The sequence below is a fragment of the Lepidochelys kempii genome, chromosome 2 (assembly GCF_965140265.1).
Source record: "Lepidochelys kempii isolate rLepKem1 chromosome 2, rLepKem1.hap2, whole genome shotgun sequence".
Lineage (NCBI taxonomy): Eukaryota > Metazoa > Chordata > Testudines > Cheloniidae > Lepidochelys > Lepidochelys kempii.
This window is the reverse complement of record NC_133257.1, coordinates 221,784,380-221,812,306: the sequence shown is the minus strand read 5'-3', so window position 1 is coordinate 221,812,306 and position 27,927 is coordinate 221,784,380. Positions and strand designations below refer to the sequence as shown.

Genomic DNA, 27,927 nt, shown 5'->3' with positions numbered 1-27,927 from the left:
GTTTAGAACAACACTGGGAACATGGTTCATGATCAGACACATCTTTTTCTAGCTTTAACTGTGTCAGAAGGATGACTGGAGGATTTAAAAAAATCAATTCTAGTTTGCAAGTGTCTAAGAAAATATATGTTTGAGCCTCGTAATTCCAGGTATTAGAGATGTAGAACTTTGTATGTTTTGGCTTTGCTAAAGATCTGCAATAGATGTTAGTGGAAAGGGAGATTAAAAAGCTGACTAAAAGTTAGCATCGTTTGTATTAAAGCAATTTATAGTGGATAAAGTGGTAGACTTCCCAAGTAAGACACCTGAGACCAGGATGAAAGGCGCTTCTAACATTTTGTGCTGGCTTTGTGGCTTTATTCCTAGATATGATTGCAGAAATCATGTGTGAAGGCCATGAATGCATGGATCACCATAGGCAGGTCTGCATCTGAAAGGATGGGGCGTACTCTTCTGGTGTAGTTGTAGGTGAAAATGGGTGGTTTTGTCACCATGATTATTTGGGCATCTGCTAGCACTGAAGGTTATAAGCCTAAAACTAACCATTCAAAGGAAGGGCTGTGGAAAGCTCCCATCTTGACTTCAGACCTAAAATTTCCATTTTTTTTCAAAACAAGTTAAATTAGCAGCTACACAACAAAGATAATACAAAATTATATTATTAATTGTGAAACCACAGCAATAAATCACTTTAGTCTTAAAGTAAATCCTTTCACTTTAACAGGGGCAAGTCAGGTTTTAGCAGAATGGAAAGGTGTCCTCACACAAAATTTCACCCCAGTTTAACACATCCTGAGTTAAACTGGTGCAACCTCTGCACGTAGACTAATCCTTCTTTTCTGAAGCACAAGGAAAACAAGATCCCTCAATGTTAATTTCATGTTTAGTATGGTAAAATCTCACTCTAGATCCTACTTATCTTATTCACACAAATAGTCCCTTTCGTACAATGTCTATGATGCCTTGTCTGTTGGTAGATTCTGAGCCCTGGTCTACACTAGGACTTTAGGTCGAATTTAGCAACGTTAAATCGATTTAAACCTGCACCCGTCCACACAGTGAAGCCCTTTATTTCGACTTAAAGGGCTCTTAAAATCGATTTCCTTACTCCACCCCTGACAAGTGGATTAGCGCTTAAATCGACGTTCCCAGCTCGAATTTGGGGTACTGTGGACACAATTCGATGGTATTGGCCTCCGGGAGCTATCCCAGAGTGCTCCATTCTGACCGCTCTGGACAGCACTCTCAACTCAGATGTACTGGCCAGGTAGACAGGAAAAGAACCGCGAACTTTTGAATCTCATTTCCTGTTTGGCCAGCGTGGCAAGCTGCAGGTGACCATGCAGAGCTCATCAGCACAGGTGACCATGATGGAGTCCCAGAATCGCAAAAGAGCTCCAGCATGGACCGAACGGGAGGTACGGGATCTGATCGCTGTTTGGGGAGAGGAATCCGTGCTATCAGAACTCCGTTCCAGTTTTCGAAATGCCAAAACCTTTGTCAAAATCTCCCAGGGCATGAAGGACAGAGGCCATAACAGGGACCCGAAGCAGTGCCGCGTGAAACTGAAGGAGCTGAGGCAAGCCTACCAGAAAACCAGAGAGGCGAACAGCCGCTCTGGGTCAGAGCCCCAAACATGCCGCTTCTATGATGAGCTGCATGCCATTTTAGGGGGTTCAGCCACCACTACCCCAGCCGTGTTGTTTGACTCCTTCAATGGAAATGGAGGCAATACGGAAGCAGGTTTTGGGGACGAAGAAGATGATGATGAGGAGGAGGTTGTAGATGGCTCACAGCAAGCAAGCGGAGAAACCGGTTTTCCCGACAGCCAGGAACTGTTTCTCACCCTAGACCTGGAGCCAGTACCCCCCGAACCCACCCAAGGCTGCCTCCTGGACCCAGCAGGCGGAGAAGGGACCTCTGGTGAGTGTACCTTTTAAAATGCTATACATGGTTTAAAAGCAAGCATGTGAAAGGATTACTTTGCCCTGGCATTTGCGGTTCTCCTAGATGTAGTCCTAAAGCCTTTGCAAAAGGTTTCTGGGGAGGGCAGCCTTATTTCGTCCTTCATGGTAGGACACTTTATCACTCCAGGCCAGTAACACATACTCGGGAATCACTGTAGAACAAAGCATTGCAGTGTATGTTTGCTGGCATTCAACCAAAATCCGTTCTTTCTCTCTCTGTGTTATCCTCAGGAGAGTGAGATATAATTCATGGTCACCTGGTTGAAATAGGGTGCTTTTCTTCAGGGACACTCAGTATAGCCCATTCCTGCTGGGCTGTTTGCCTGTGGCTGAACAGAAATGTTCCCCGCTGTTAGCCACGGGGAGGGGGGAGGGTTGAGGGGGTAGTCACGCGGTGGGAGGAGGCAAAATGCGACCTTGTAACGAAAGCACCTGTGCTATGTATGTAATGTTAACAGCAAGGTTTACCCTGAAAGAGTGTAGCGACTGTTTTATAAAATGTGTCTTTTTAAATACCGCTGTCCCTTTTTTTTTCTCCACCAGCTGGATGTGTTTCAATGATCACAGGATCTTCTCCTTCCCAGAGGCTAGTGAAGCTTAGAAAGAAAAAAAAACACACTCGAGATGAAATGTTCTCCGAGCTAATGCTGTCCTCCCACACTGACAGAGCACAGACGAATGCGTGGAGGCAAATAATGTCAGAGTGCAGGAAAGCACAAAATGACCGGGAGGAGAGGTGGAGGGCTGAAGAGAGTAAGTGGCGGGCTGAAGACAGGGCTGAAGCTCAAATGTGGCGGCAGCGTGATGAGAGGAGGCAGGATTCAATGCTGAGGCTGCTGCAGGACCAAACCAGAATGCTCCAGTGTATGGTTGAGCTGCAGCAAAGGCAGCTGGAGCACAGACTGCCACTGCTGCCCCTCTGTAACCAACCGCCCTCCTCCCCAAGTTCCATAGCCTCCACACCCAGACGCCCAAGAACGCGGTGGGGGGGCCTCCGACCAACCAGCCACTCCACAACAGAGGATTGCCCAAAAAAAAGAAGGCTGTCATTCAATAAATTTTAAAGTTGTAAACTTTTAAAGTGCTGTGCTTAAAGTGCTGTGTGGCATTTTCCTTCCCTCCTCCACCACCCCTCCTGGGATACCTTGGTAGTCATCTCCCTATTTGTGTGATGAATGAATAACGAATGCATGACTGTGAAGCAGCAATGACTTTATTGCCTCTGCAAGCGGTGATTAAAGGGAGGAGGGGAGGGTGGTTAGCTTACAGGGAAGTAGAGTGAACCAAGGGGCGGGGGGTTTCATCAAGGAGAAACAAACAGAACTTTCACACTGTAGCCTGGCCAGTCATGAAACTGGTTTTCAAAGCTTCTCTGATGCGTACCGCGCCCTCCTGAGCTCTTCTAACCGCCCTGGTGTCTGGCTGTGCGTAACCAGCAGCCAGGCGATTTGCCTCAATCTCCCACCCCGCCATAAATGTCTCCCCCTTACTCTCACAGATATTGTGGAGCACACAGCAAGCAGTAATAACAGTGGGAATATTGGTTTCGCTGAGGTCTAAGCGAGTCAGTAAACTGCGCCAGCGCGCCTTTAAACGTCCAAATGCACATTCTACCACCATTCTGCACTTGCTCAGCCTGTAGTTGAACAGCTCCTGACCACTGTCCAGGCTGCCTGTGTACGGCTTCATGAGCCATGGCATTAAGGGGTAGGCTGGGTCCCCAAGGATACATATAGGCATTTCAACATCCCCAACAGTTATTTTCTGGTCTGGGAAGAAAGTCCCTTCCTGCAGCTTTTGAAACAGACCAGAGTTCCTGAAGATGCGAGCGTCATGCACCTTTCCCGGCCATCCCACGTTGATGTTGGTGAAACGTCCCTTGTGATCCACCAGAGCTTGCAGCACTATCGAAAAGTACCCCTTGCGGTTTATGTACTCGCCGGCTTGGTGGTCTGGTGCCAAGATAGGGATATGGGTTCCGTCTATAGCCCCACCACAGTTAGGGAATCCCATTGCAGCAAAGCCATCCACTATGACCTGCACATTTCCCAGGGTCACTACCCTTGATATCAGCAGATCTTTGATTGCGTGAGCTACTTGCATCACAGCAGCCCCCACAGTAGATTTGCCCACTCCAAATTGATTCCCAACTGACCGGTAGCTGTCTGGCGTTGCAAGCTTCCACAGGGCTATCGCCACTCGCTTCTCAACTGTGAGGGCTGCTCTCATCCTGGTATTCATGCGCTTCAGGGCAGGGGAAAGCAAGTCACAAAGTTCCATGAAAGTGCCCTTACGCATGCGAAAGTTTCGCAGCCACTGGGAATCGTCCCAGACCTGCAACACTATGCGGTCCCACCAGTCTGTGCTTGTTTCCCGAGCCCAGAATCGGCGTTCCACAGCATGAACCTGCCCCATTAGCACCATGATGCATGCATTGGCAGGGCCCATGGTTTCAGAGAAATCTGTGTCCATGTCCTGATCACTCACGGGACCGCGCTGACGTCGCCTCCTCGCCCGGTATCGCGTTGCCATGTTCTGGTGCTGCATATACTGCTGGATAATGCGTGTGGTGGTTGATGTGCTCCTAATTGCCAAAATGAGCTCAGCGGCCTCCATGCTTGCCTTGGTATGGCGTCCGCACAGAAAGAAGGCGCGGAACGATTGTCTGCCGTTGCTCTGACGGAGGGAGGGGCGACTGACGACACGGCTTACAGGGTTGGCTTCAGGGAGCTAAAATCAACAAAGGGTGTACCTGTACATCAAGGAGTATTTCAGGCAGGACTGCACGGAGGGTTCCAATAAGAAATGGTGCACCAAAGTTATCGTTGTTATTGGAACAAGGAGGTTAGCCTGGCCTCTGATTGATACATGGCTAGATTAACCTCGCTGCGCCTTCTCTGTGACTGACTGCAGTGTGATCTAGACAGGGGAGGAGGAAAATGAGTCCAAAACAAATCTGGTCTATTTCTTGTTCTGACCCACTCCATCTATCCTTTACATCTTTGGCTGGCAGCAGACAAAAAAGGCGCGAAATGATTGTCTGCCCTTGCTTTCACGGGGGAGGGAGGGTGGGAACGGGGTCCTGACGATATGTACCCAGAACCACCCGCGACAATGTTTTAGCCCCATCAGGCATTGGGATATCAACCCAGAATTCCAATGGGCAGCGGAGACTGCGGGAACTGTGGGATAGCTACCCACAGTGCAACGCTCCAGAAGTCGACGCTTGCCTCGGTACTGTGGAAGCGCTCCGCCGAGTTAATGCACTTAATGCACTTAGAGCATTTTCTGTGGGGACACACACACTCGAATATATAAAACCGATTTAAAAAAAACCGACTTCTATAAATTCGACCTAATTTCGTAGTGTAGACATACCCTGAGGATGACAAAAAGGAACATTATTTTTAAGGCAAGAGATTACAGAATGGTGATTTTGAAGAAAACCACTGATTTTCAAGAGCAACCATCAAGCCACACAGCCTTGTAGCCCACAGTTCTGTAAATTGCTGAAATTCTTCCATTTCTGAAGTCTTCCAACTTCTTCAGTTCAGCAGTGTCCGATGATGATGAAGGCACCAACCTGCATGTTATCTGTTTGATTCCCCTGAAGGGCTGTAGTGTTCTTTCCCTTCTGTGGCTCCTGATGTCTGGTAAAAGGCCAATGATGCATTTTTATGGGACCTTATCCAAAGCCCATTAAAGTTAATGAAAAGAATCCCATTAATTCAGTGGGCTTTCAGCCTGGCCCCTGCAATTCCTTTACAATCAAGGAGACAAGGACATATTAGCTTTCTGAGATATTTTGGCATAGACATGAAAAATACAGTGGCTAAAATATTCTAAGCTTTCTTTTCTTACCCAGCTTATTCTTGGGGTTTAAACATAAAAATAAGATTGAAGAGTTGATACGTATCTGAAGGGAAAGTGTTCAAGCAGCATTACAGATTCCTGTGCTAAAGGAGCAAACAAACCAATGGCTTCTCTACAGATCGGCATCATGTAATCCTGTCTCCCTCGTACACATGCTTTTTATTAATCCAGTTTCAAAGTGACAGTCTACAGTTTGTGACACTTACAGTAAGTCTTTGTAGATTTGTGGGCTCAGCAAAAGCTGCTAACTGTTTGACCTTCCGTGCTAGCAGATGCAGCATGCTGTTCACAGTAACCCTGCTGATAAATTAACATAAATGTCAAGGCCAGAATTTTGGGTAGCAGTAGGATATAAATTAGATCAATGATAACTTGTGTGACATAATTAAACAGATTGGGCCAATTTAATTGCTGCTTTACATTAATATTTCTCCAAGGGACATAAGTCAGCAAGGAATTTAGCCCACTCTATCTACCTTCTTTCTTTAAACCATGTTTAAAATGGTTTTGTTCTAGTCTGAATTCAAAATGGGCTTCAAAGTCAGTTTAAATGTAGCCCCACATTTTATCTGCGATTTAACCAGGATGCAGAAATATTATAAATCTCCAGAAATATTACAAATCTCCATCTTCTTTGTAAATAGTCCCTTTTAAAAACATATTTTTTTTAGCACACACACTCTCTTTTGTTCAGAGCCATTACTATTGCTAAAGGCTGCCAGGCTGCCAAGAGATAGTGCTTCTCTCTTAGGGAGGTCCCTATCACTCTTTTCATTGGTTGAGATTGGAAGTCAGGGCGTCCATCTGTTTGGAAGTGTAATTATAAGCCAAAGTGCATGACTGTACTCCAACACCCTTGCCAAATCCCCCGTTCACTTAATACATCATGGCATTTTATCGCATTGTAATCATACATACTCTATGTACGAACACTCTTAGTGATGTATGAGCATTCTGTTTGAACTAATATTGTAAGTAAATCACTTGTTTAGTAAAACAGACCCTCCCAAAATACTGATGACCATCTTTTCGGAGTTTTTCTGCTTCAGAACAAGTAGCACAAGGAAAGCATTTTCCCTTAGGTAAGACTGGCAAAGTGCAACTGGTCTCCAAAACAGAGCGCATACTGTGTGAAGGTGATGATTTAAAGGCAGAGCAGCCATTGAGGCAAACTGTACTTTTCCATTTCTGTAAACAGTTTTTGCTCTTCTGTTCCTTCATAGATTAGTTGTTTTTAATAGATGTGTTAACTTTTTAAATTGTGAAAGTAAATAAAAAAGGATTATTGCCAAGAAAAACAAAGTTATAAAAATCCCCAAATGATAGTACACCGCAGTTAACAGAATGAACAGGAGTAAGAAAAAATATGTATCAACCATCTGGAATACCATTTCTCAGTAACACCTTTCTATTATAGTGTTGATCAATAAGAAATTTCAAATAGAAGCTTTAGAGAAATTATGGGACATACAAAGAACAAAGCTATTTTTACACGTCCAGAACTCCATCAAAGAAGATTTCTGTAGCTAAATCAACGATTGGCTCAACTATAAATTCATGTTTTTCATTAAAATCTGGAGAGCTTTCAAATCTAAATAAGATTTAACCACATAGCAAATGGTATTACTGAGTGTGCAAAAAGTCAAAGGAGAAGAAGATAGGCAGCAATGTTTACTTTCATAATGAAAAAGTACATTCAATCACATACTTTAAAAGTAGTCTGTATTCCTGGTGTCTTTTAAAATACGTTTCACAGTAAGCTTATTCTTATATAAATTATTTTTTAAATAGATGAGTTTGATGTCATCTGTTTTTCAATGTATTCCTTTAATTTGCAGATGCACCATACTTTAAAGTACTTATTGGTCTGAGCCTTGTGGAAATTTTGACCCAAATCAAACTGTGGTGTTCTGTGCAATGTTTTTCTTATTGATTGATCTTTTTGCCTGCTCCATTCACAATGATGTCGTGTAGATGTTCAGGCAGGAGCCTGGGCTCTAGGACCCTGTGAGGTGAGAAAGTCCCACAGCTCTGGCTGCAGACTAAGCCTGACAGTCTACACTGCAGTTAAACAGCCCCTTTGCCTGAGCCCAAGTCAGCTGGCATGAGCAAGCCAAGGGTGTCTAATTTCACTGTAGACGTACCCTAAATGCGCAGTCCTGAATTTTACTCATGACAGATAGACATGATACATGTAGAGTAGTAATTGGGTTCATATTATTAGGTAAATGCAGAATATGAAAATGTGGAATTCTGTTGGAAGAGTATGAAAATGGTTCAGTTTAGTTGGGCATAACCCAACTTGGACCCGCACTTGTACCTTTCCTATTAAGTTGCAGCCATGATCTAAAAAGCCTCATTCCTTACATGCAGCTTCTTGTTCAAGGAAAGCTGAAGAACAATTCATATTTGACAATGGCTACACTGCTTTTTAGCCTTCAAACAACCAAGGGCAGAAATTGCTCAGCAAACATGTCACAGGAAGATTGATAGCGGGGCTATTGTTTGTCACTGAGTGGGAGACTTATGCAACCAACTGCTTTGAAACAATGTAGTGCAGTCTGACTAAAATAATGTCTGCACTTTCTGAGTGATGGGAATGGCCTGATCTGGCTCATTTCTGAGCTGCTCTCTCGAACTGTAACTCACTGAGCCCTCATTTGTGGAGTTTCCTATAAATACCACATTTTGTGTGTGTGTGTTTGATTCACCCACAGAAGAAACAAGGTATTCAAGGCTCAAAACTAATGGATCTCAGGCAACCAGTGGAAGCAAGGGCATCTGCAAGGAAGCCCCATATTTCCATACCAGCTCCCACTTCACCCACTCTGCTCCATCTCTCAGACACTGGGTTTCTGGCAATCTATTTTTGTAGATTTTAAGGCCAAAAGTGACAATTAGATCATCTAGTCAGATCTCCCATATAACACAGGCCATAGAACTTCATCTGGTTACTCTTGTACTGAGCCCAATAACTTATATCCCCTGGAATGTTCCCTTGCAGGGGTGTTTCATATACCAGGCTAAAATGGGTAAGTTACTGCTTAACTTCCCAATTGTTTGTGGTGAAGTTGGATGATGGGGTCAAATGACCACTCCTTGGCCACACCCTTTTTGTATCTTCTAAGATATGCACCCTGTAGAAGAGTAGAATGATTCTGAAACCAAATATTGCCGGACAAATACATCAGTATTAAAATAATTCTGCAAAAAATGACCTCTCCATTTTATAGTTTCAGACTTTCAATACTCTTAAGGAGAATATATATTGTGGACCTTGTTCTGATTTCAGTTGCACTCCACTCATGTTGGCTATTTTTAATGTAAATACAGTGAAAATATGAATTGAGACTTCATTTTTTTTCCATTTAAATGTTTTTTTGTGACTGAACTTGGTGAAAAGTGCCTTGAAAGTGGAAATGTCATGGATCTGATCCAAACTCCATGAGAATTGTTAGAAAGTTTCTCATTGGACTTTAGTGGGTTATGTCCTCAGAATAGGTCCAGTGTGGTAGCAGCACTGTTAACTCCCTGCATTGCTCCAATGGATGCATGCTGACCTGCAAACAGCACTTCTAGGCACAAAACTGGTCTCAGTGCAGATTTTACAGGCTCCAATGTCCTTTCCCTTCCCCCAGTTTTGGGCATATACAAGTATTGAGGCTAATTTCAATTTGCATTTAGGGAAGAAATAATTTCTAGTCCTTTTCTTTGTGAAGAAAACCCTGAAAAAGTAAGTCAAGCCCTAGATTTAAAAGGCTGCCACTGATTTTTCATGGAGCTCTTAGGACACTCATGGTCTACCCTACAGATGTCCAAGGAAGATTAAGCTTAATGCTAATACTCATGAGAATGCTCAGAGATTCCTCCAAGTAGCAAGAAGTAGCAAGGGACAATTCTAGACCCTGGCTTATTTGGAATATTGTCCCTTGGAAAATGTTCTGTCTTTGGTCCTGTGCACAGAAAATTTTTACACACAATTTTTACGCACAATAATTTAGGCTCTATTTGTCCTGGAGCAGGAAATTAGTGACCTGAAGCCCCACTTCCTGCAGACTCAAGTTTGGAAGTGCCCCAAAGAATCATCTTACTAACCATCCCTCAAACCTTGTGGTCAGTTCTGTGCACTGTGGTAGGATCGCAGTGAATGGAGGTGTGTTACATTTTTGAGTGGAGGTTGAAAAATTGTTTTCCATACCCACCCAAAACTGCTAACACTGGCTTTGTCTCAGAAGGGTGGAATGTTATTTTTAAACATTTATATTAGTATCTAGAGGCCCCAAATCAGGTTCAGGGTCCCATAGTACCCCATACACATAAAGTGACATAGTTCGAGGTCTGAGAAACTTGAAATTTAAGAGGATTGGGGGGTTGAGTCTCCATGTTCATAACCTGGATTGTAAACTGTTTATGTCAGAAATTGTCTTTACTATGTTTGTACTGTATGTAAGGAATGAGACCCTGCTCTCTGATTGTGGCCTGTAGATGCTATTGTAATAACAATAAAGCTGATATCACTCTGTTGGGTCTTTCAACTATTGTACAAATAAATATCAATTGTGGTCGTGTCTTTTGTGATTTTGACATCTGTCCAGCTCCTAGCTGGATGGAGAGCTCAGAACTTACTTCCTTCAAGACACCAAATGGCTATTAGATGGTAACAGTTCACAATTACTTCTGACCTGGTGTTAATTTGAACAGACCTAGTATAGTCTTTGAGCATTCTGTTGCTAAGCTCTCATTTTAATTACACTGTAATGGAATTCTCCCTAATGGAATATTGGTTGTCTCTTGGGAAATTTGACAGGTCTGAAAGTAGATGGTGAAAAGAGGGAATATCTGACTCAAACAAGCTACATATATCTTTTTCCTAAGTGTTTGGAAAACATGGGTGTGCAAATATAAGTGGCCCCAAGGTAGCCATAACGTTAAAAATTGGCACTTACTCATGAAATCACACTATGTGTTACTGCCCTTGGCAGCATTTCAGGGGTCATTTTAACCCAGATGGTTTGTGTTTCTTAGCAATCTCTGTAGTGCATTAGGCACTGAGATTTTTCCCTACCATCAGACATTCAACTCTTTACCTGCATTGCAGAGACAAATTCCACTCTTCACTAATGTCTTGATTCTTCTCTGTCTGTTTTACAACATCCTAGCTTAGGCAGACAAGATAGACTCCTGCTCTAGAGAAGTCTCCTAGAATAATTCTGAGACACGTCACAAAATCTCTGGACAACATTTTCTGTGTTGCACATCTCCCATTACAGCTAATGGGAGCGAATGCCCTTGCATCATACCAAATCTATATATCTTCTTGTTTTAATTCTTCATTGTTTGTACATGTTTATGGGTATAAGATTGATTGATTCTTTTTCATTTTGACATGTCAGAGTACAGCCTCATGACCTTGCTCACCTCCCCAGAGAGTGAGTTGACATTGGCATCAGAGTGATGAGCTTATCAAGTATAGTAGGTTGCAGCATTTGTATGGATTGAGGCAGTTTCTTCAGATTATACATGAGCAGAGGTTGCCATTTTGTAGTAGGTACTGTGCAAAAATCTGCATTGGATTATATGATTTGTACTGGGTAAACATGGTAAAAAAATATTTTGTGTACACCTTTGAAATCTGGATTGAAATAAATAGGGTTGGATCAAAAAAGGTGGGGAGCTCACCAATTTAGGGGCCATCATGATGTGTAACATCAGATAAGTTAGTTGTTTTTGTGAAGGAGAAGGAGGCTTGTTTCACTTTGTTTTAACATCTGCTAATGAAGACCATGGATAGTCTAATGCTTAAATCACAGGAAAGGGAGTTAGGGATACTTGGGTTCTCTGCCTGCCTCTGCCACAGACGGGCAAGTTACGTGGGCCAACGTTTTTAAGAGGCGTCTCCAATTGGGAAGCCAAAAATCAAGATACCTGGAATGAGTGGCCACTTTTGAACGTTTTGGCCTGAACCTCTTGGCGTATCAATTCCTTCATTTATAAATTGGGGGATTACACCACTTCATAAGAATTCAGAGAGTCTTACTAGGGCTTGTAAAGTGATCTGACCTCCTCAGATGGAAAGTTTCATTGTGCTACATTATGAAATCTTCAGCTAAGGCTGCATGGCTGGATCATCTATTCTTTGATAGCACAGTGCTTCCATCGTGAAAAATCAGAAAAATCAGTGGCAGGTAATTATATTGAAATAACTTTTTTTAAAAAGTCAGGATGGATTCTTATACGGTGAAAAAAATACTTGTTTGTTTACCTTGTCCCACAAAATATTAAACATTATAATTTGTGATCCATGACATCACAAAAAAGACTTTAACTTGTATATAATGGCTTATTGTCAGTTTCAGAAGGCATATTAAGGGCTAAATTATTCAGTGAGGTTTCATGGGGAGAGTTCAAGTACATCACGTCATACATCCCATATCATTGTAACCTCTAATAAATGCCTACTGTAAATCTTACAGCTTATTGTGAGTACACAGGGAACAACTAGTGAGTCTGTAAATTGTTTAGAGATCCAATTTACACATTTTTATTATGTAAATTTTGAAAAGAAAGCCTCAGACTGAAGTCTCTTTCCTTTGTTTACTAGTACAATGTACTCCAGTTCCATGTAATTTTAATAAATTACCTGCTCTTGTAGTCTAGCATCAAACCTTGTTTGACATTAATTGTGGCTCAGTTGTACTTTGAGGTGTGTCCTGTGTATATACTGTATACAGCATGTAATCAATGAGATGAGCTTTTTTTCATCTTTCAGTTAATTCTCTGTGTTCTTTTTTTCCTTTGTGCTGCACGGCTGATAACTCCCTTAGGACCCTGCAGTGGGACACAGACCCCTCAGTGCTGCAGCTCCAGTCTGACTCTGAACTTGGGTATATGTCAGCTCTTTTGTTATTTGTTTTATTATTTCTTTGCAAGAGTTATGTTGAAAATGCTTCCCAATTGAGCTGCTTTTGTGTGGGTTTAATTTATTTTTATTATTGTTTTGGTGAATCTAAAGTACCATAATTTAAGTTTTCTTTTGTTAGTTTCACCAGTGATATTAAGCTTTGGCAGAGACATTTTTTTAATGAGGAAACAGGAAAAAAAGCCTATAAAAAGATGACCTGCAATTTCTGCTGTCCGAGAACAATAACAAACATTACCATTTCATTATGGATGAAATGTTATTATAGTGGCACTTTAATTGAAAATGTAATACATGCAGTTAATTATACCAATGTCTAGTTAGTGTTTGTTAATTCTGACTTTTCATACTGAATTACTCACAGGATGCTCCCCTATCCCCATCTTTACCATAGTTAAAGTTAAAGTTGTTTTCCTTATGCAGTAATAATCACACCTTCTCCTTCCTTAAGAGTTAATAATGTGAACAATTATATTTGTACCCTTAGCAAATAAAACTATCACTTTCACAGCCCCAGAGTCATTTTACTTTTTAATTGAGTCTATGTCAGTTAAGGTTTGTTTACTTATAATTAGGCTGAAATTAATACTTTTTCTAGCTTGGGGTACTTTTGCCATGTGCTTGTGGAAAAAGTTAACTGCTTTGAGTAACTGAAACTAACCACTACCACTGAGTAGCTGGTATATATTTTTTAAAAGGGTCAAATTTATTTAGTATGAAAGGTGTCTGTACAATAGTGAAATCCATATTATTGTTGTACAATAGCGAAATCCATATTTTGAAGTATTTTTATAATGGACCAATCAGCAGAAATCAGTTTTGGCCAATGACACATGAAACTCCAAATATCTCCTGATTCCCCTAAAGTTTGCATCACACTGGAGATGGAACTGAAGTTCAAAGTGAAAGTATGGCTTGGTGATGATCTTGATTTGGATATCATCCATGTGATCACAAAAGTTATCACAAATAGTTTGGCCAGTGTGGGAAATACTGTAGCACAAGAATCAGAGGCTAAGCTACCCAATCATTTCCTGCCAATGCGTCTCAAGGTGTGAAAGTTGTTTTTCTATGTTTATATTGTGAGAGTTAATACGAGTTTAAGTCATGAATGAAGAAATAAAATGAGAGGGAAAAATATGCCACAAAATATAGGCTTGAAAATCCTCTTGCAGTGGTGGTAAGGAAACTTTTCCTGTTGAGAGGAAATCCATCAATTTGTGCAACGTTTAAGCTTTTGTTTAAATAAAATTTTCCAGCCCTGATGTTTCAGAAGCTAATCTTTTAAATGTGAACTTATATAGTACTATTTTTGTGAGTCTACAGGTAGATATTTCTAGTGATTATGCTGCTACTCATAGTTTTCACATTGACAGCAGATTGAAATTGACAAGATTCTGGTAAATTTCACAGCTGCTATTCAGAATCCAGTTGGTCATAATGCAAATGATAAAGATCATGCCAATTTCACTTTCCTTGGTGCTTGGCAAAGCTATTAGTAGTAATCTAGTCAGGCACTGGACTATTCATAGCAGGAAAAGAAGAAGAAAAAAATATCAGAATAGCAGCAGTGTAGCAGACATCCTCCCACTTCCCTGCACTACAGTCAGAAGTTCTGGGGTAGGGTTCATCAATGTTACTCTTCCACCCCAGAATTGTTAAACAGCTTTTGTCCTCCTCCTTTTCAGTGGCCAGTTGTGATGGGAGGTGTGGCTTCAGATGTAGCCAACTCCTACAGTACTACCTGGAAAATGATACAAAAAATGGAATTTTCAAAGTGTATTCACATAAAGAATCCTGATAGAAATCCTAGCATCCCTTCCCAGCAATGTGGGTTGGAAGGTGAGCATCCCCACGCATCAAAGTCACCCAAGTTTCCTTCCTTTTAGAAGGAAAAAGCAAGGAGCAGGGGCAAAAGTGGCACATGTATGGATAAGCATCATGACAGCCAGGAGCTTTCTCTCATGCATGCACTGACAGTGCAAGGAAGGAATAAAGGATCAGGAGAGTGTATTCATAGCAAGGCTGGGTGTACCACAGGCACATGTTCTCCAATGTGTGATGAGTTCTGTCCATTTCTCAATAGCAGCCATCCTTCACAAGGACAGTTTTACCAGGAGAAACGGGGCCTCCTCTGACGATACGGACATTAGAAAAAGTAATGATACACAATAAATTCTGTAGATTGCATACAAATTGTCCATATGGCTAAAATGCCTGTAGTGGAGTTGTATCTCTTCTGGTTTCTACAGACATAGAGATATTTTTTTTGATGTAAAAGACTGGAGATTTAGCTGCTCAGTCCCTAGTGACATTCCATGACTAAGACCCTATGAACAGCTTTGAAAATGTATCCCTTAAAGATTCTGCAAATCCAAAAACACTCAGCGGGCTGTAGACTCAAAGGGCTTAAGAGCATCTAAAAGGAAAGATGCATGTGAATGGGAAGGTGACATGGTTGATGGCAGATGTGTGTGCTGCCTTACAGGAAGCTTGAGTTCTGGAATAGGACGTTTTAGCTTATAGCTGTGGAGCTCAGGTCCTGAATGGAGGTCACGTATTTGTGATCAAGGGCTAGACCAGCTTCTGGTTATACAAGCACCTTTGTTGGCTGATTCATGTAGCCAAAAGGTGTGCTATGAGGCCACACACTTTTTAGATGAAGAAACACCATCTGACATAAGAGGTGATTATCTGCGCAAGACACTAGTGAGCTATGGATCCGTAAACAATGCCTAAATTAGACATGTTTGAGATTAAAAATGCAACATGTTCTTTCAGTGGAGTTCTCTAAAATGGACTTTAACTCATGTGCAGACTATTAGTCTGCAAATCAGTTGACCAAGTCTCAAGTCAGACTTTCCCTCATGCAAAGAGTTATTGAGTGAACTGATACAGTATTATCTTTAGTATTGAATGGGATTCTATAAAGGTAACACACAGGGCCTACTATTTTAGAAGCACAAATTAGCATGGCACCAATACTCATTTGAGACCACAATAGAGAAGTTATATGAGTGAAGAATTCCTCGGGATTTCAGTAAAGAAATCATAGGCCTAGATAGGAGGTGACTACATAGGAGAAGTCTATTTAATCATATAAACAATGTAGATTTCAAATCAGTGATGGTAGGAAAAGGAAGGGTACATGACATTTAACGTTAATTTTTAAAGTTTGAATCCTCACCACATTTAGTCAAAGTTGTTGCAGATAAGCAGCATGAGAGTAAACTTTTGGTAGGTGTTACAGATCCCCACAATGTATCTCAGGTAGCAGAAGATTCTAGGTTTCCATGTAGGGTTTTAAAACATGAATTGCTTTTCTTCACATCAGCAGAGGCACATCCTTGAAAACTGGCATCAGGCAGGCTCATTACTTCTCTTGTAAAAATGAATCACAAGGTGTAACAGCTATTGCTCTAGTGGATTGTTACTTGATATGATGGATTCACACTGGTTACCTAGTGAATCTAATTGTATTTAGCACAATTACACTCTGCGAGTCAGACGAATCAGAAAAAAAAATACATATAGCTGATGCAGCAGTAGCTGGAGAGCAAACTAGCTGTCATCCATATGATACTGGTTTACTTTTACATTACAACATTTCTTGCCCTCCCTATTACATCTCATCCCCACAACTTGAACTCTAGCCCAAAAAAGCCAGAAATATGTAGCGCACAGTTTATTAACTTTAATTCTATTTTGGATAGTAGTTCTCAGGTTAATTTCCTTCAGTGCAAAGTCAGTGTGTTTTATTAGATGCTTCCCAATAAACTAACCATACTTAGTTTATTAGTTTTCATTTTAGCAGACACTAAAATTTTGTCATCCTGTCTGTGAAAGCTCACTGCGGTATTTTAATGTAACAGTGCTATATGCTTACTTGACTAACCTTCTGATCTCACATTAAATCTTAGACGGAGACTGCACAAGCTAGGTGTGTCAAAGATTACCCAGGTTGATTTCTTACCTCGGGAAGTGGTGTCCTACTCCAAGGAGACTCAGACACCTCTTGCTACACATCAGTCTGAAGGTAAAATAGTTCCTATTTCCAAATTTGTCAAGAATATTTTGTAGCATGGATAAAAATAATATAAGCTGGTTTATTTGAGGGGTTTTTTTAAATGAGGGAGAATGGTGATATTTCTATTTATCACACATTTCCTGTTTGTGTGATAAAGGGTTGTCATTGAGAGTAATTATAATAATGAGTTTAAATACAGGTGGAATTAAAGTACAACAGCCTTACAAAAAAGAGTGTTCTGACAGTGATATAATGAGGGCATATTTTCAAAGAAATCATTATGTATCTAGTTAAGAGATTGCTTCATGCTGTTTTCTTGCTTTCTCAGGGAAGTGTATTAATTCCTAAGGTTCTATAAAGAGGCAATATTTGAATGTTACTTTAATAACATGGCTTATTGTGATGATGTCTTCTCTAGTGGATGGTCCCAGCAAGATTAGAACCTGCAGCTTACAGCTGTTCAAGGAATGGGGTCTTCTCACTTTTGGTGTTGACAGTCCTGGGTTCTATCCCTGCTGACAACCCTAATGTCTGTATACACAGAGTTGCTGTTTGGTATGTTCAGTTTTGTCATCAATAAAGATATAAAATGAATACTTGGCATTCTAGTACTGCTCTGACCATTAGCTTAAGTTACTTAATACATATATTTGCCTTCATTGCGCTGTGCTGGTGTCATAGGCATAGTTTGACTTCTATATTTGGGGCCTGGGGCAGCTGCAGTCAGGCCAATGGGGCCACGTGGCAAGGCAAGTTCTGTGCCTGCCTGAGGCTCCCTGTGGTCCCCCAAAACTATGCCCATGGCTGGTGTATATTGATTCTAATTTAATCTCGTTCCAGTTAAATAATAGCCTGGTGCAATATGCGCCTTTTTGTTAAATATTTTATTTGTCATTTGTCACCCTGTACAGAAAAGGTAGAGGAAAACTAAAGTATAACACATTAAGCACACCCTGGAAAGGTCATCATAAGAATTAGAGCAATATCTGAGGCACATGTTACAATTAGGGCATATGAATGAACAGGAAGTGTTCAAAGGATAACTGGGTGCTGTACTACAGAAAATAATCTTGATCCTCCCAACTAGAATAAGAATAACATATAAGTAGGGCCCTACCAAATTCACGGTCATGAAAAACACGTCATGGACCGTGAAATCTGTTCTTTTGTGTGATTTTACCCTATACTATACAGATTTCACGGAGACCAGCGTTTCTCAAATTGGGGGTCCTGACCCAAAAGGGAATTGCAGGGGGGGTTCACCAGGTTATTTTAAGGGGTCATGGTATTGCCACCTTTATTTTTGTGCTGCCTTCAGAGCTGGGCAGCCGGAGAGTGGCGGCTGTTGGCCAGTTGCCCAGCTCTGAAGGCAGCAGCACAGAAGTAAGGGTGGCAATACCATACCATGCCATCCTTACTTCTTCGCTGCTGCTGGTAGCGACTCTGCCTTCAGAGCTAGGCTCCCAGCCAGCAGGCACCGCTCTCCAGCTGCTCAGCTCTGAAGGCAGCACCGCCATGGGCAGCAGCGCAACCCACCCTACAATAACCTTGTGATCCCCCTCCACAACCACTTTATGGGTCAGGACCCCTACAATTGCAACATGTGAGATTTCAGATTTAAATAGCTGAAATCATGAAATTTATTATTTTAAAAATCCTCTGACTGTGAAATTGACCAAAATGGACTGTGAATTTGGTTGGGCCCTATATAAAAGGATCAAGAAGATTGCAATGGGTGAATCAATAAGTTTGCCTAAATGTAAGTTATTGCTTGAAGAGATACATATTTATATATTGGAAATACTCCTGCTTGTTTTTTTTACAACTGGGTTATCTCCTGTCCCTTTAAGATTTCAACAGGGGAGGGCCCTCGTGCCAAACATTCAAATTCCTCTCCACTCTATAACAAGTTTACTTTCCAATAATTGGTATTTTATTCACCTGGTATAGGACTATAGGCCCACATTAGACATGAGTGAACTATGGTTTTAAATTGAGTTTTGATGTTAACACAAGGCCCAAAGCATGTGACCAAAAAGAATGAACTCATGAGAAAGGAGGATTGTTTGTGTTAAATGTGTAGTGATGCTTGACATTTCTGCATCATCTTATTTAAGGTTTGGGTTGAGGTAACAGAAATAAAGAAAATATGGTTAATTGGGTACGAGGCTCAGGAAACGATTGGTTTGTTTACTGTATTATAAAAAAATGCTTAGTTTAGTAGTTAGGGAAAAATATGGCAAAATGAGGTAAGAAAAGGACCTTGAAGAAAGGGGCTTAGTCATTGCTCTTGTCTTGACCGGGGCAGAAGACAGGGGTCAGCCCTATGCTGCTTCATCTAGCCTTACCCAAGGTCTGATAATCAGCAGTGACATCACTTGTCAGCCATAGTGTATAAAAAGACAAAGATTTTAGGGGTTTCTTTGTGAGAGCTTTTCCTTACTCCCCTGGAGTAATGCCATGGAGGGAAGGTATTCCCAAGCCTGATCCTGTTGTGAGTATTTGGCCAATGCTTGCAAATGTATTGTTGCTGGCATATAGAGTATGAGTGTGTATATGCTTGTACTTGTATTTTGGATTCAGAGTAACAGCCGTGTTAGTCTGTATTTGCAAAAAGAAAAGGAGTACTTGTGGCACCTTAGAGACTAACCAATTTATTTGAGCATAAGCTTTCGTGAGCTACAGCTCACTTCATCGGATGCATACTTTGGAAACTGCAGAAGACATTATATACACAGAGACCATGAAACAATACCTCCTCCCACCCCACTCTCCTGCTGTCGCTCACAAAAGCTTATGCTCAAATAAACTGGTTAGTCTCTAAGGTGCCACAAGTACTCCTTTTCTTTTTGTATTTTGGATGTAACCAACACCAAGCGGCCTTTGGACTAATAAAGATATGCCTGTGTGGAAACTGAGTCATGGTAAACCTTATTAAACTTATTAGGAAAATTATTCCCAATACTCGGTGCCAGAAGTGTGCAATTGTGTGGATGAGTCCTCACTCCCTTCAGACACAGCCTCTTGAGCAGCATCTCCTGATGGTTCTGCCTGCCAATCAGATTTTCTGGAAGAGATGGAAGAAGTGAATGCTTCAGGAGGCTTTTTCAGATTCAACTTTGGCTCAGGCTCTCCTCATTTATTTGATACCTGGTCACTGGAGAAGTCAGATTTGTCACAGAGGCAGAGACTACTTCATGGGCTTCAGGTCTGTATCCACCTCATCTCTGGATCATGTCAAAAAGTCAGTGCTAAATAAGTTTAGGATGTCCTTCCTTCCTGAGGCAATTTCCTTACCTGTAGCTAGGAGATGCTAAAGACATTCATTAATATGAGTACTTATCCCAGTGGAATGGCCCAGGCTGTCACACCCACTGAACTGTCTTTTCTAATAGCCTGAATTGAAGTGCTTGCCTCTATACATCTGTATGAAGAAGTGGGTGATAAAGATCTCCTTTACTACTAAATCCTCCCATCGTTAGCAGAATGCCTTGCCTGGGTGAGTTATCCCTTTAAAGATGACATCCCTTTAAAGATGACAACCTCTTACCTTTCCCGGGAAAATTAGTGGGGAACTGGTAAGGGAGGCCTGCCATTTCATTATCTGATATTAAACATCTCAAGTGAAAAATGTAAAGTGGACAAATCTGGATCCAATTTAGGAGAATCTTTGTTCAACTACATATAGCCAGGAAAATAAATGTTAATAATGCGTAGATGATAAAACTCCAAACTGGAAGAACAAAGCCATGTACTGGGCCAGATTCTGACCTGATTTACACCAGTGCAAATCAAGAGTGATTCCCTTCACCCTTCAGAGTTACTTCTAATTACATCAGTACAACTAAGACCAAAATCCTGCCCATTGGTTGCAAACTAGGGGAAGATAGCATATGCAGTGGAGGCCCTGAAGATAGGTTTAGACTGCCTCACACTTGAGCAAGGACTAGTCAATGGGATACTCTGTCTGAAGAGAAGCTCAATGTGAGAACTGTATTGGTTGCCATGTTGGGATATATGGCAGGTCAAAAGCATTACTAGGCAAACAATGTCAGGGTGAACTGGATGCTCCAAATAGCCTGCACTGACAGAGCCCTTCCTAAATACCAGGTCTTTCTGTGCTTGGCTAATTCTGACCTTCAAAGTCAAAGTTATAGTGAGGAGGTAGAGGAAAGACATAGAAGTTCATGGTCACACCAAACCTAGCAAGGTGAAGAATTAAAGTTCACTGTATGCTCCTCATCTCTACTTCTGCTGGTCCATCACAAGGTGAGACAACCCCACTACAGAGTTCTGGCAGAAAAAAGCATTTTTGTTACTGGTTGATAATCCTCCACCCTCTGTGGTCACGTTCAAAGAAACAAAAACAGGAAGAACAAGGTTCAATATTTAAACACGGGAAAGAATATTCCCCCCCAACGTCTGCTCTAAAGTGGATGAAATATGTTGAAACTATTCTTCATTTCTAGTCAGCTGCAAGGGATTCCCCCTTCACAAGTAAAATTCGAAATAAATACCAGCCTTCCTGTAGAGAAGGAGATCCAGGAAAGAGCGGCTTAGACTTTTGAAGTGGTAATTAGTTGGACTCACCAAGGGATAAATAGGTTCCATATTCCTGGTCCCCTAGTCTGCTTGGAATTTACCTTCCAGGTTTACATTCCAATCTCCTAAATCTCTTTATGAAGGCTGAGTCTTTCCATATTGTCTGTCTGAAAGATTTAAAGTAACAATGAACAGAGGAGATTGTCTTGTAAAAACAGACCAAAAGAAAACTCTACAATGTTCCATAGATTCATAGATTCATAGATATTTAGGTCAGAAGGGACCATTATGATCATCTAGTCTGACCTCCTGCACAATGCAGGCCACAGAACTTCACCCACCACTCCTAAAAAAGACCTCACACCTATATCTGTGCTATTGAAGTCCTCAAATTGTAGTTTGAAGACCTCAAGGAGCAGAGAATCCTCCAGCAAGTGACCCATGCCCCATGCTACAGAGGAAGGCGAAAAACCTCCAGGGCCTTCCAATCTGCCCTGGAGGAAAATTCCTTCCCGACCCCAAATATGGCGATCAGCTAAACCCTGAGCATATGGGCAAGATTCATCAGCCAGATACTACAGAAAATTCTTTCCCGGGTAACTTGGATCTTACCCCATCTAAAAACCCATCACAGGCCATTGGGCCTATTTACCATGAATATTTAATTACCAAAACCATGTTATCCCATCATACCATCTCCTCCATAAACTTATCGAGTTTAATCTTAAAGCAAGATAGATCTTTTGCCCCCACTACTTCCCTCGGAAGGCTATTCCAAAACTTCACTCCTCTGATGGTTAGAAACCTTCGTCTAATTTCTAATCTAAATTTCCTAGTGGCCAGTTTATATCCATTTGTTCTTGTGTCCACATTGGTACTGAGTTTAAATAATTCCTCTCCCTCTCTGGTATTTATCCCTCTGATATATTTATAGAGAGCAATCATATCTCCCCTCAACCTTCTTTTAGTTAGGCTAAACAAGCCAAGCTCCCTGAGTCTCCTTTCATAAGACAAGTTTTCCATTCCTCGGATCATCCTAGTAGCCCTTCTCTGTACCTGTTCCAGTTTGAATTCATCCTTCTTAAACATGGGAGACCAGAACTGCACACAGTATTCCAGGTGAGGTCTCACCAGTGCCTTATATAACGGTACTAAAACCTCCTTATCCCTACTGGAAATACCTCTCCTGATGCATCCCAAGACGACATTAGCTTTTTTCACAGCCATATCACATTGGCAGCTCATAGTCAACCTATGATCAACCAATACTCCAAGGTCCTTTTCCTCCTCCGTTACTTCTAGTTGATGCGTCCCTAGCTTATAACTAAAATTCTTGTTATTAATCCCTAAATGCATGACCTTACACTTCTCACTATTAAATTTCATCCTATTCCTATTACTCCAGTTTACAAGGTCATCCAGATCCTCCTGTAGGGTATCCCTGTCCTTCTCTAAATTAGCAATACCTCCCAGCTTTGTATCATCTGCAAACTTTATTAGCACACTCCCACTTTTTGTGCCCAGGTCAGTAATAAAAAGATTAAATAAGATTGGTCCCAAAACTGATCCTTGAGGAACTCCACTGGTAACCTCCCTCCAACTTGACAGTTCACCTTTCAGTAGGACCCGTTGTAGTCTCCCCTTTAACCAATTCCCTATCCACCTTTCAATTTTCCTATTGATGCCCATCTTATCCAATTTAACTAATAATTCCCCATGTGGCACAGTATCAAACGCCTTACTAAAATCTAAATAAATTAGATCCACTGCGTTTCCTTTATCTAAAAAATCTGTTACTCTCTCAAAGAAGAGAATCAGGTTGGTTTGGCACGATCTACCTTTTGTAAAACCATGTTGTATTTTGTCCCATTTACCATTGACTTCAATGTCCTTAACTACCTTCTCCTTCAAAATTTTTTCCAAGACCTTGCATACTACAGATGTCAAACTAACAGGCCTATAATTACTTGGATCACTTTTTTTCCCTTTCTTAAAAATAGGAACTATGTTAGCAATTCTCCAATCATATGGTACAACCCCTGAATTTACAGATTCATTAAAAATTCTTGCTAATGGGCTTGCAATTTCTTGTGCCAATTCTTTTAATATTCTTGGATGAAGATTATCTGGGCCCCCCGATTTAGCCCCATTAAGCTGTTTGAGTTTCGCTTCTACCTCAGATATGGTGATGTCTACCTCCATATCCTCATTCCCATTTATCATGCTACCATTATCCCTAAGATCCTCTTTAGTCTTATTAAAGACTGAGGCAAAGTATTTGTTTAGATATTGGGCCATGCCTAGATTATCCTTGACCTCCACTCCATCCTCAGTTTTTAGCGGTCCCACTTCTTCTTTCTTTGTTTTCTTCCTATTTATATGACTATAGAACCTTTTACTATTGGTTTTAATTCCCTTTGCAAGGTCCAACTCTACTTGACTTTTAGCCTGTCTCACTTTATCCCTACATATTCTGACCTCAATAAGGTAGCTTTCCTTACTGATCCCTCCCTTCTTCCACTCCCTATATGCTTTCTGCTTTTTCTTAATTACCTCTCTAAGATGCTTGCTCATCCAGCTTGGTCTACAACTCCTGCCTATGAATTTTTTCCCCTTTCTTGGGATGCAGGCTTCCGATAGCTTCTGCAGCTTTAATTTAAAATAATCCCAGGCCTCCTCTACCTTTAAACCCATAAATTCTTCAGTCCAATCCACTTCCCTAACTAATTTCCTTAATTTTTGAAAGTCAGCCCTTTTGAAATAAAAAACCCTAGTTGCAGATTTATTTTTGTTAATCCTTCCATTCAGTTTGAACTGAATTAGCTCATGATCACTTGAGCCAAGATTATCCCCTACAACCATTTCCTCTATGAGATCCTGATTACTCGCCAAGACCAAATCTAAAATGGCATCCCCTCTAGTCGGTTCAGCAACTACTTGTTGAAGGAATCCATCAGCTATCGCATCTAGGAAAATCTGAGCCCTATTATTATTACTAGCACTCATCCTCCAGTCTATATCTGGGAAGTTAAAGTCTCCCATGATCACACAGTTTCCATTAGTATTTACTTTATTAAAAACATTAAAAAGGGCTCTATCCATATCCAAATTAGATCCCGGCGGTCTATAGCACACCCCAAGCACTATCCCAGGGGAGGCTCTAATAGTTTTCTTCCCCAATTTAATTGTTGCCCAGACAGACTCAGTCATATCCATTTCATCGCTTCTTATTTCTTTACATTCTATCTCATCATTGATATACAGTGCTACTCCACCACCTTTACCTTTATTTCGGTCTTTCCTAAACAGCACATACCCTTCAATACCTGTAGCCCAGTCATGACTACTATTCCACCAGGTCTCTGTTATACCTATAATATCTGGTTTCACTTCCTGCACCAGTAACTCTAGTTCCTCCATTTTGTTACCTAGGCTCCTTGCATTAGTGTACAAACATCTTAATTTTTGCTGTTTGGCCTCACTCACATTCTGTACCCTATTAGGCACGGTTATTTTACTACCAGTATAACCTATTAGACTTGTATCTACACTGCCCTTCCTCCTACCTACAGCTGTATCCACTCTTACTTCATTTTCTTTCCACTCTATGCTAAATTCTGGCGTGGAGATTACCTGGACATCTCCCAACCATCTCCCCCAAATTCCTAGTTTAAAGCTCTCTTAATCAGTTGTGCCAGCCTCCATCCTAGAAGTCTATTTCCTTCCCTACTCAGATGAAGTCCATCCCGAGAGAACTGTCCTCTATCCATGAATGCCTCCCAATGGCCATACATCCCAAAGCCCTCCTTATAGCACCACTGCCTAAGCCATCTATTGATAGTCATAATCTTGTCACACCTTTGTTGCCCTTCTCTAGGAACAGGCAGAATCCCACTAAAGATCACCTGAGCCTCAATTTCCTTAAGCGTCCTCCCCAGCCTAACATAGTCTCCCTTAATACTTTCCAGTGAGAATCTAGCTGTATCATTTGTTCCCACATGAAGGATAATTAGGGGATTCTTTCCCGCTCCCTTTAGAATCCTTTTTAACCTCAGGTCTACATCCCGTATCTTAGCACCTGGAAGACAGCACACCCTCCTATTTTCTGGATCAGCTCTGGTTACAGGCCTATCTATTCTTCTCAATAAAGAGTCCCCAATCACATAGACCTGCCTTTTCCTAGTGATGGTGCTATTCTCCAGTCTATCCCCTGTTCCCTCTGGCTGCAAGTTTTTTCCATTCCCATTCTCCCTTGTAATCCTTTTTAACCCATCCTGTATCCTCCTGGGGCTCATATTTGGTGTAATCTCCATTAACTCTTCCCCTTTTCCTATAGGACTAACCGCTCTTCTCTTCTTCCTTGCCCTGTCACCTTCAGTGACTACCTGCTGAGCCCCTTCTTCATTTTCCAACTCTGCAAACCTATTCTGAAGCTCTATTTCTCCTTCACTAGCCCGTCTTTTCCTCTGCCTAGTTCTTTTAGTCACATGCTTCCACTGACCGCTTTCCTCACCCAGTCTCCCCTCAGAATTCCCTAGTCCTGCTTCCATCTGCAAGTCTGAGCTTTTCCCTTCAGATACCTCATGTCTTTGCTCCATAATCTGCTCAAACCCCTTCCTAAACTCTACCAGACTTTCCACCTGCATCTCCAAACCTCTGATCTTTTCCTCCATCAGCTCTATCAGACGGCATTTCATGCAGACAAAACTCTTACCAGGTGCCCCCTCCAGGATCATGTACATACCACAGCTTCCACATCCAGTCATCTTCATTGTGTCATCTGCTACATGGGTCACTCCCACTGCCACCTCTGAATCTGTCATAGCCTTCCCACCTAAATCCTGTTAATCTGGGAAACACAAACCACACCAAAACACCACCACCCACAGCAAAACCAAACCCCACACAAGCACCACAAGACAAACTCCGCTTTCAAACTCCCACTCAAACTCCCCTGTTTACAGCTCTGTTTGAAAGCTCCTGTGCTGCTGCAGCTGTCTGTGCTGCTGCCTGACTGGCTGCTACCTTTATAGGACCCCTAGTCAGTGAAGCCCCGCCCCCTAATCAGGGCTCAGCTTCTCTCCCAGCACAAAGCCCATACAAGCCTCTACACATACAAATACTACCAATACAAAGCCAAACAAACACAAATACCTTCTCCTCCAACAGAACTCCCACTCAAACTCCCCTGTTTACAGCTCTGTTTGCTAGCTCCTGTGCTGCTGCAGCTGTCTGTGCTGCTGCCTGACTGGCTGCTACCTTTATAGGACCCCTAGTCAGTGAAGCCCCGCCCCCTAATCAGGGCTCAGCTTCTCTCCCAGCACAAAGCCCATACAAGCCTCTACACATACAAATACTACCAATACAAAGCCAAACAAACACAAATACCTTCTCCTCCAACAGAACTCCCACTCAAACTCCCCTGTTTACAGCTCTGTTTGAAAGCTCCTGTGCTGCTGCAGCTGTCTGTGCTGCTGCCTGACTGGCTGCTACCTTTATAGGACCCCTAGTCAGTGAAGCCCCGCCCCCTAATCAGGGCTCAGCTTCTCTCCCAGCACAAAGCCCATACAAGCCTCTACACATACAAATACTACCAATACAAAGCCAAACAAACACAAATACCTTCTCCTCCAACAGAACTCCCACTCAAACTCCCCTGTTTACAGCTCTGTTTGCTAGCTCCTGTGCTGCTGCAGCTGTCTGTGCTGCTGCCTGACTGGCTGCTACCTTTATAGGACCCCTAGTCAGTGAAGCCCCGCCCCCTAATCAGGGCTCAGCTTCTCTCCCAGCACAAAGCCCATACAAGCCTCTACACATACAAATACTACCAATACAAAGCCAAACAAACACAAATACCTTCTCCTCCAACAGAACTCCCACTCAAACTCCCCTGTTTACAGCTCTGTTTGCTAGCTCCTGTGCTGCTGCAGCTGTCTGTCTGTTCCCTTAGTGCCAAACAACAAAATATTCCCAATAGTCTCTTGAGAGATTGTTTTACCAGTTGTGAGTGAGAACGTTTGGCCTTTTCATTGTCCCAAGGTAGCTTGCCATGATTGAGCCAGTTATTCAGTTCCTAATGGCTCAGAGTAACAGTGCTTATTTATTTACATGATATTTTGACAATCAGACTTGTAAGATGTATATCTTGGCCACTAGAATCCTTGCAAAATGCAGGATTTCAGAAGCAGACTGTCCCAACCCTGTTTTCCAGTTGGAAAAAGACGATCAATAAACCCTACAACGGGGTTGATAGTTACTTCATCTAAGCGAGGAATTTTAAAAAATCTCTTTTTCAGAGACCTGCAGCTGTTACAAATTAGGTGTCAGGACCAGACTTTCTATCAACAGAGCTTTATATCTTTTTAGTCAGAAAGGGACACATGAGAAACTCAGGTTTAGAAATATCAGTCTGGAGTCTATTCTCTCAGAGAGGTTGCTGCATCTAGAGCACTGAGGGATATAGACTTATCCCCAGTAGTAGCTGCTCCCCACTGGCCTGGAGTCAGGACCTTTATAAACCAGTAGAGGAAAAATTCATATTGATAAGTACCACTTGATGTCTGAGTTTTAGCTACTGTGAATGCTGGAATCTCAGCTCC

General features: G+C 41.7%; 2 protein-coding genes across 11 annotated transcripts in view; both read left to right on the top strand.

The window, feature by feature from the left end:
- Positions 1-27,927, top strand: part of DYNC1I1 (dynein cytoplasmic 1 intermediate chain 1) — a 270,699-nt gene that overhangs the window by 45,403 nt on the left and 197,369 nt on the right. For 7 of the 10 annotated variants that reach the window (XR_012157549.1, XM_073333889.1, XM_073333887.1 and 4 more), the window contains 2 exons: positions 12,665-12,724; positions 16,680-16,795. Coding sequence is in view for 9 of the 10 variants with exons in the window: in XM_073333889.1 (XP_073189990.1) it covers positions 12,665-12,724; positions 16,680-16,795 (176 nt within the window). In the remaining variant the exon portion in view is untranslated. The remainder of the gene's footprint in view (positions 1-12,664; positions 12,725-16,679; positions 16,796-27,927) is intronic. The other 3 variants (XM_073333888.1, XM_073333883.1, XM_073333885.1) reach the window with 1 other exon arrangement.
- Positions 350-3,083, top strand: LOC140907601 (uncharacterized). Its single transcript, XM_073333891.1, has 2 exons — positions 350-1,923; positions 2,511-3,083. Exons 1-2 carry the CDS (start codon positions 1,341-1,343, stop codon positions 3,029-3,031), a joined length of 1,104 nt encoding a protein of 367 aa, XP_073189992.1. The 5' UTR covers positions 350-1,340; the 3' UTR covers positions 3,032-3,083.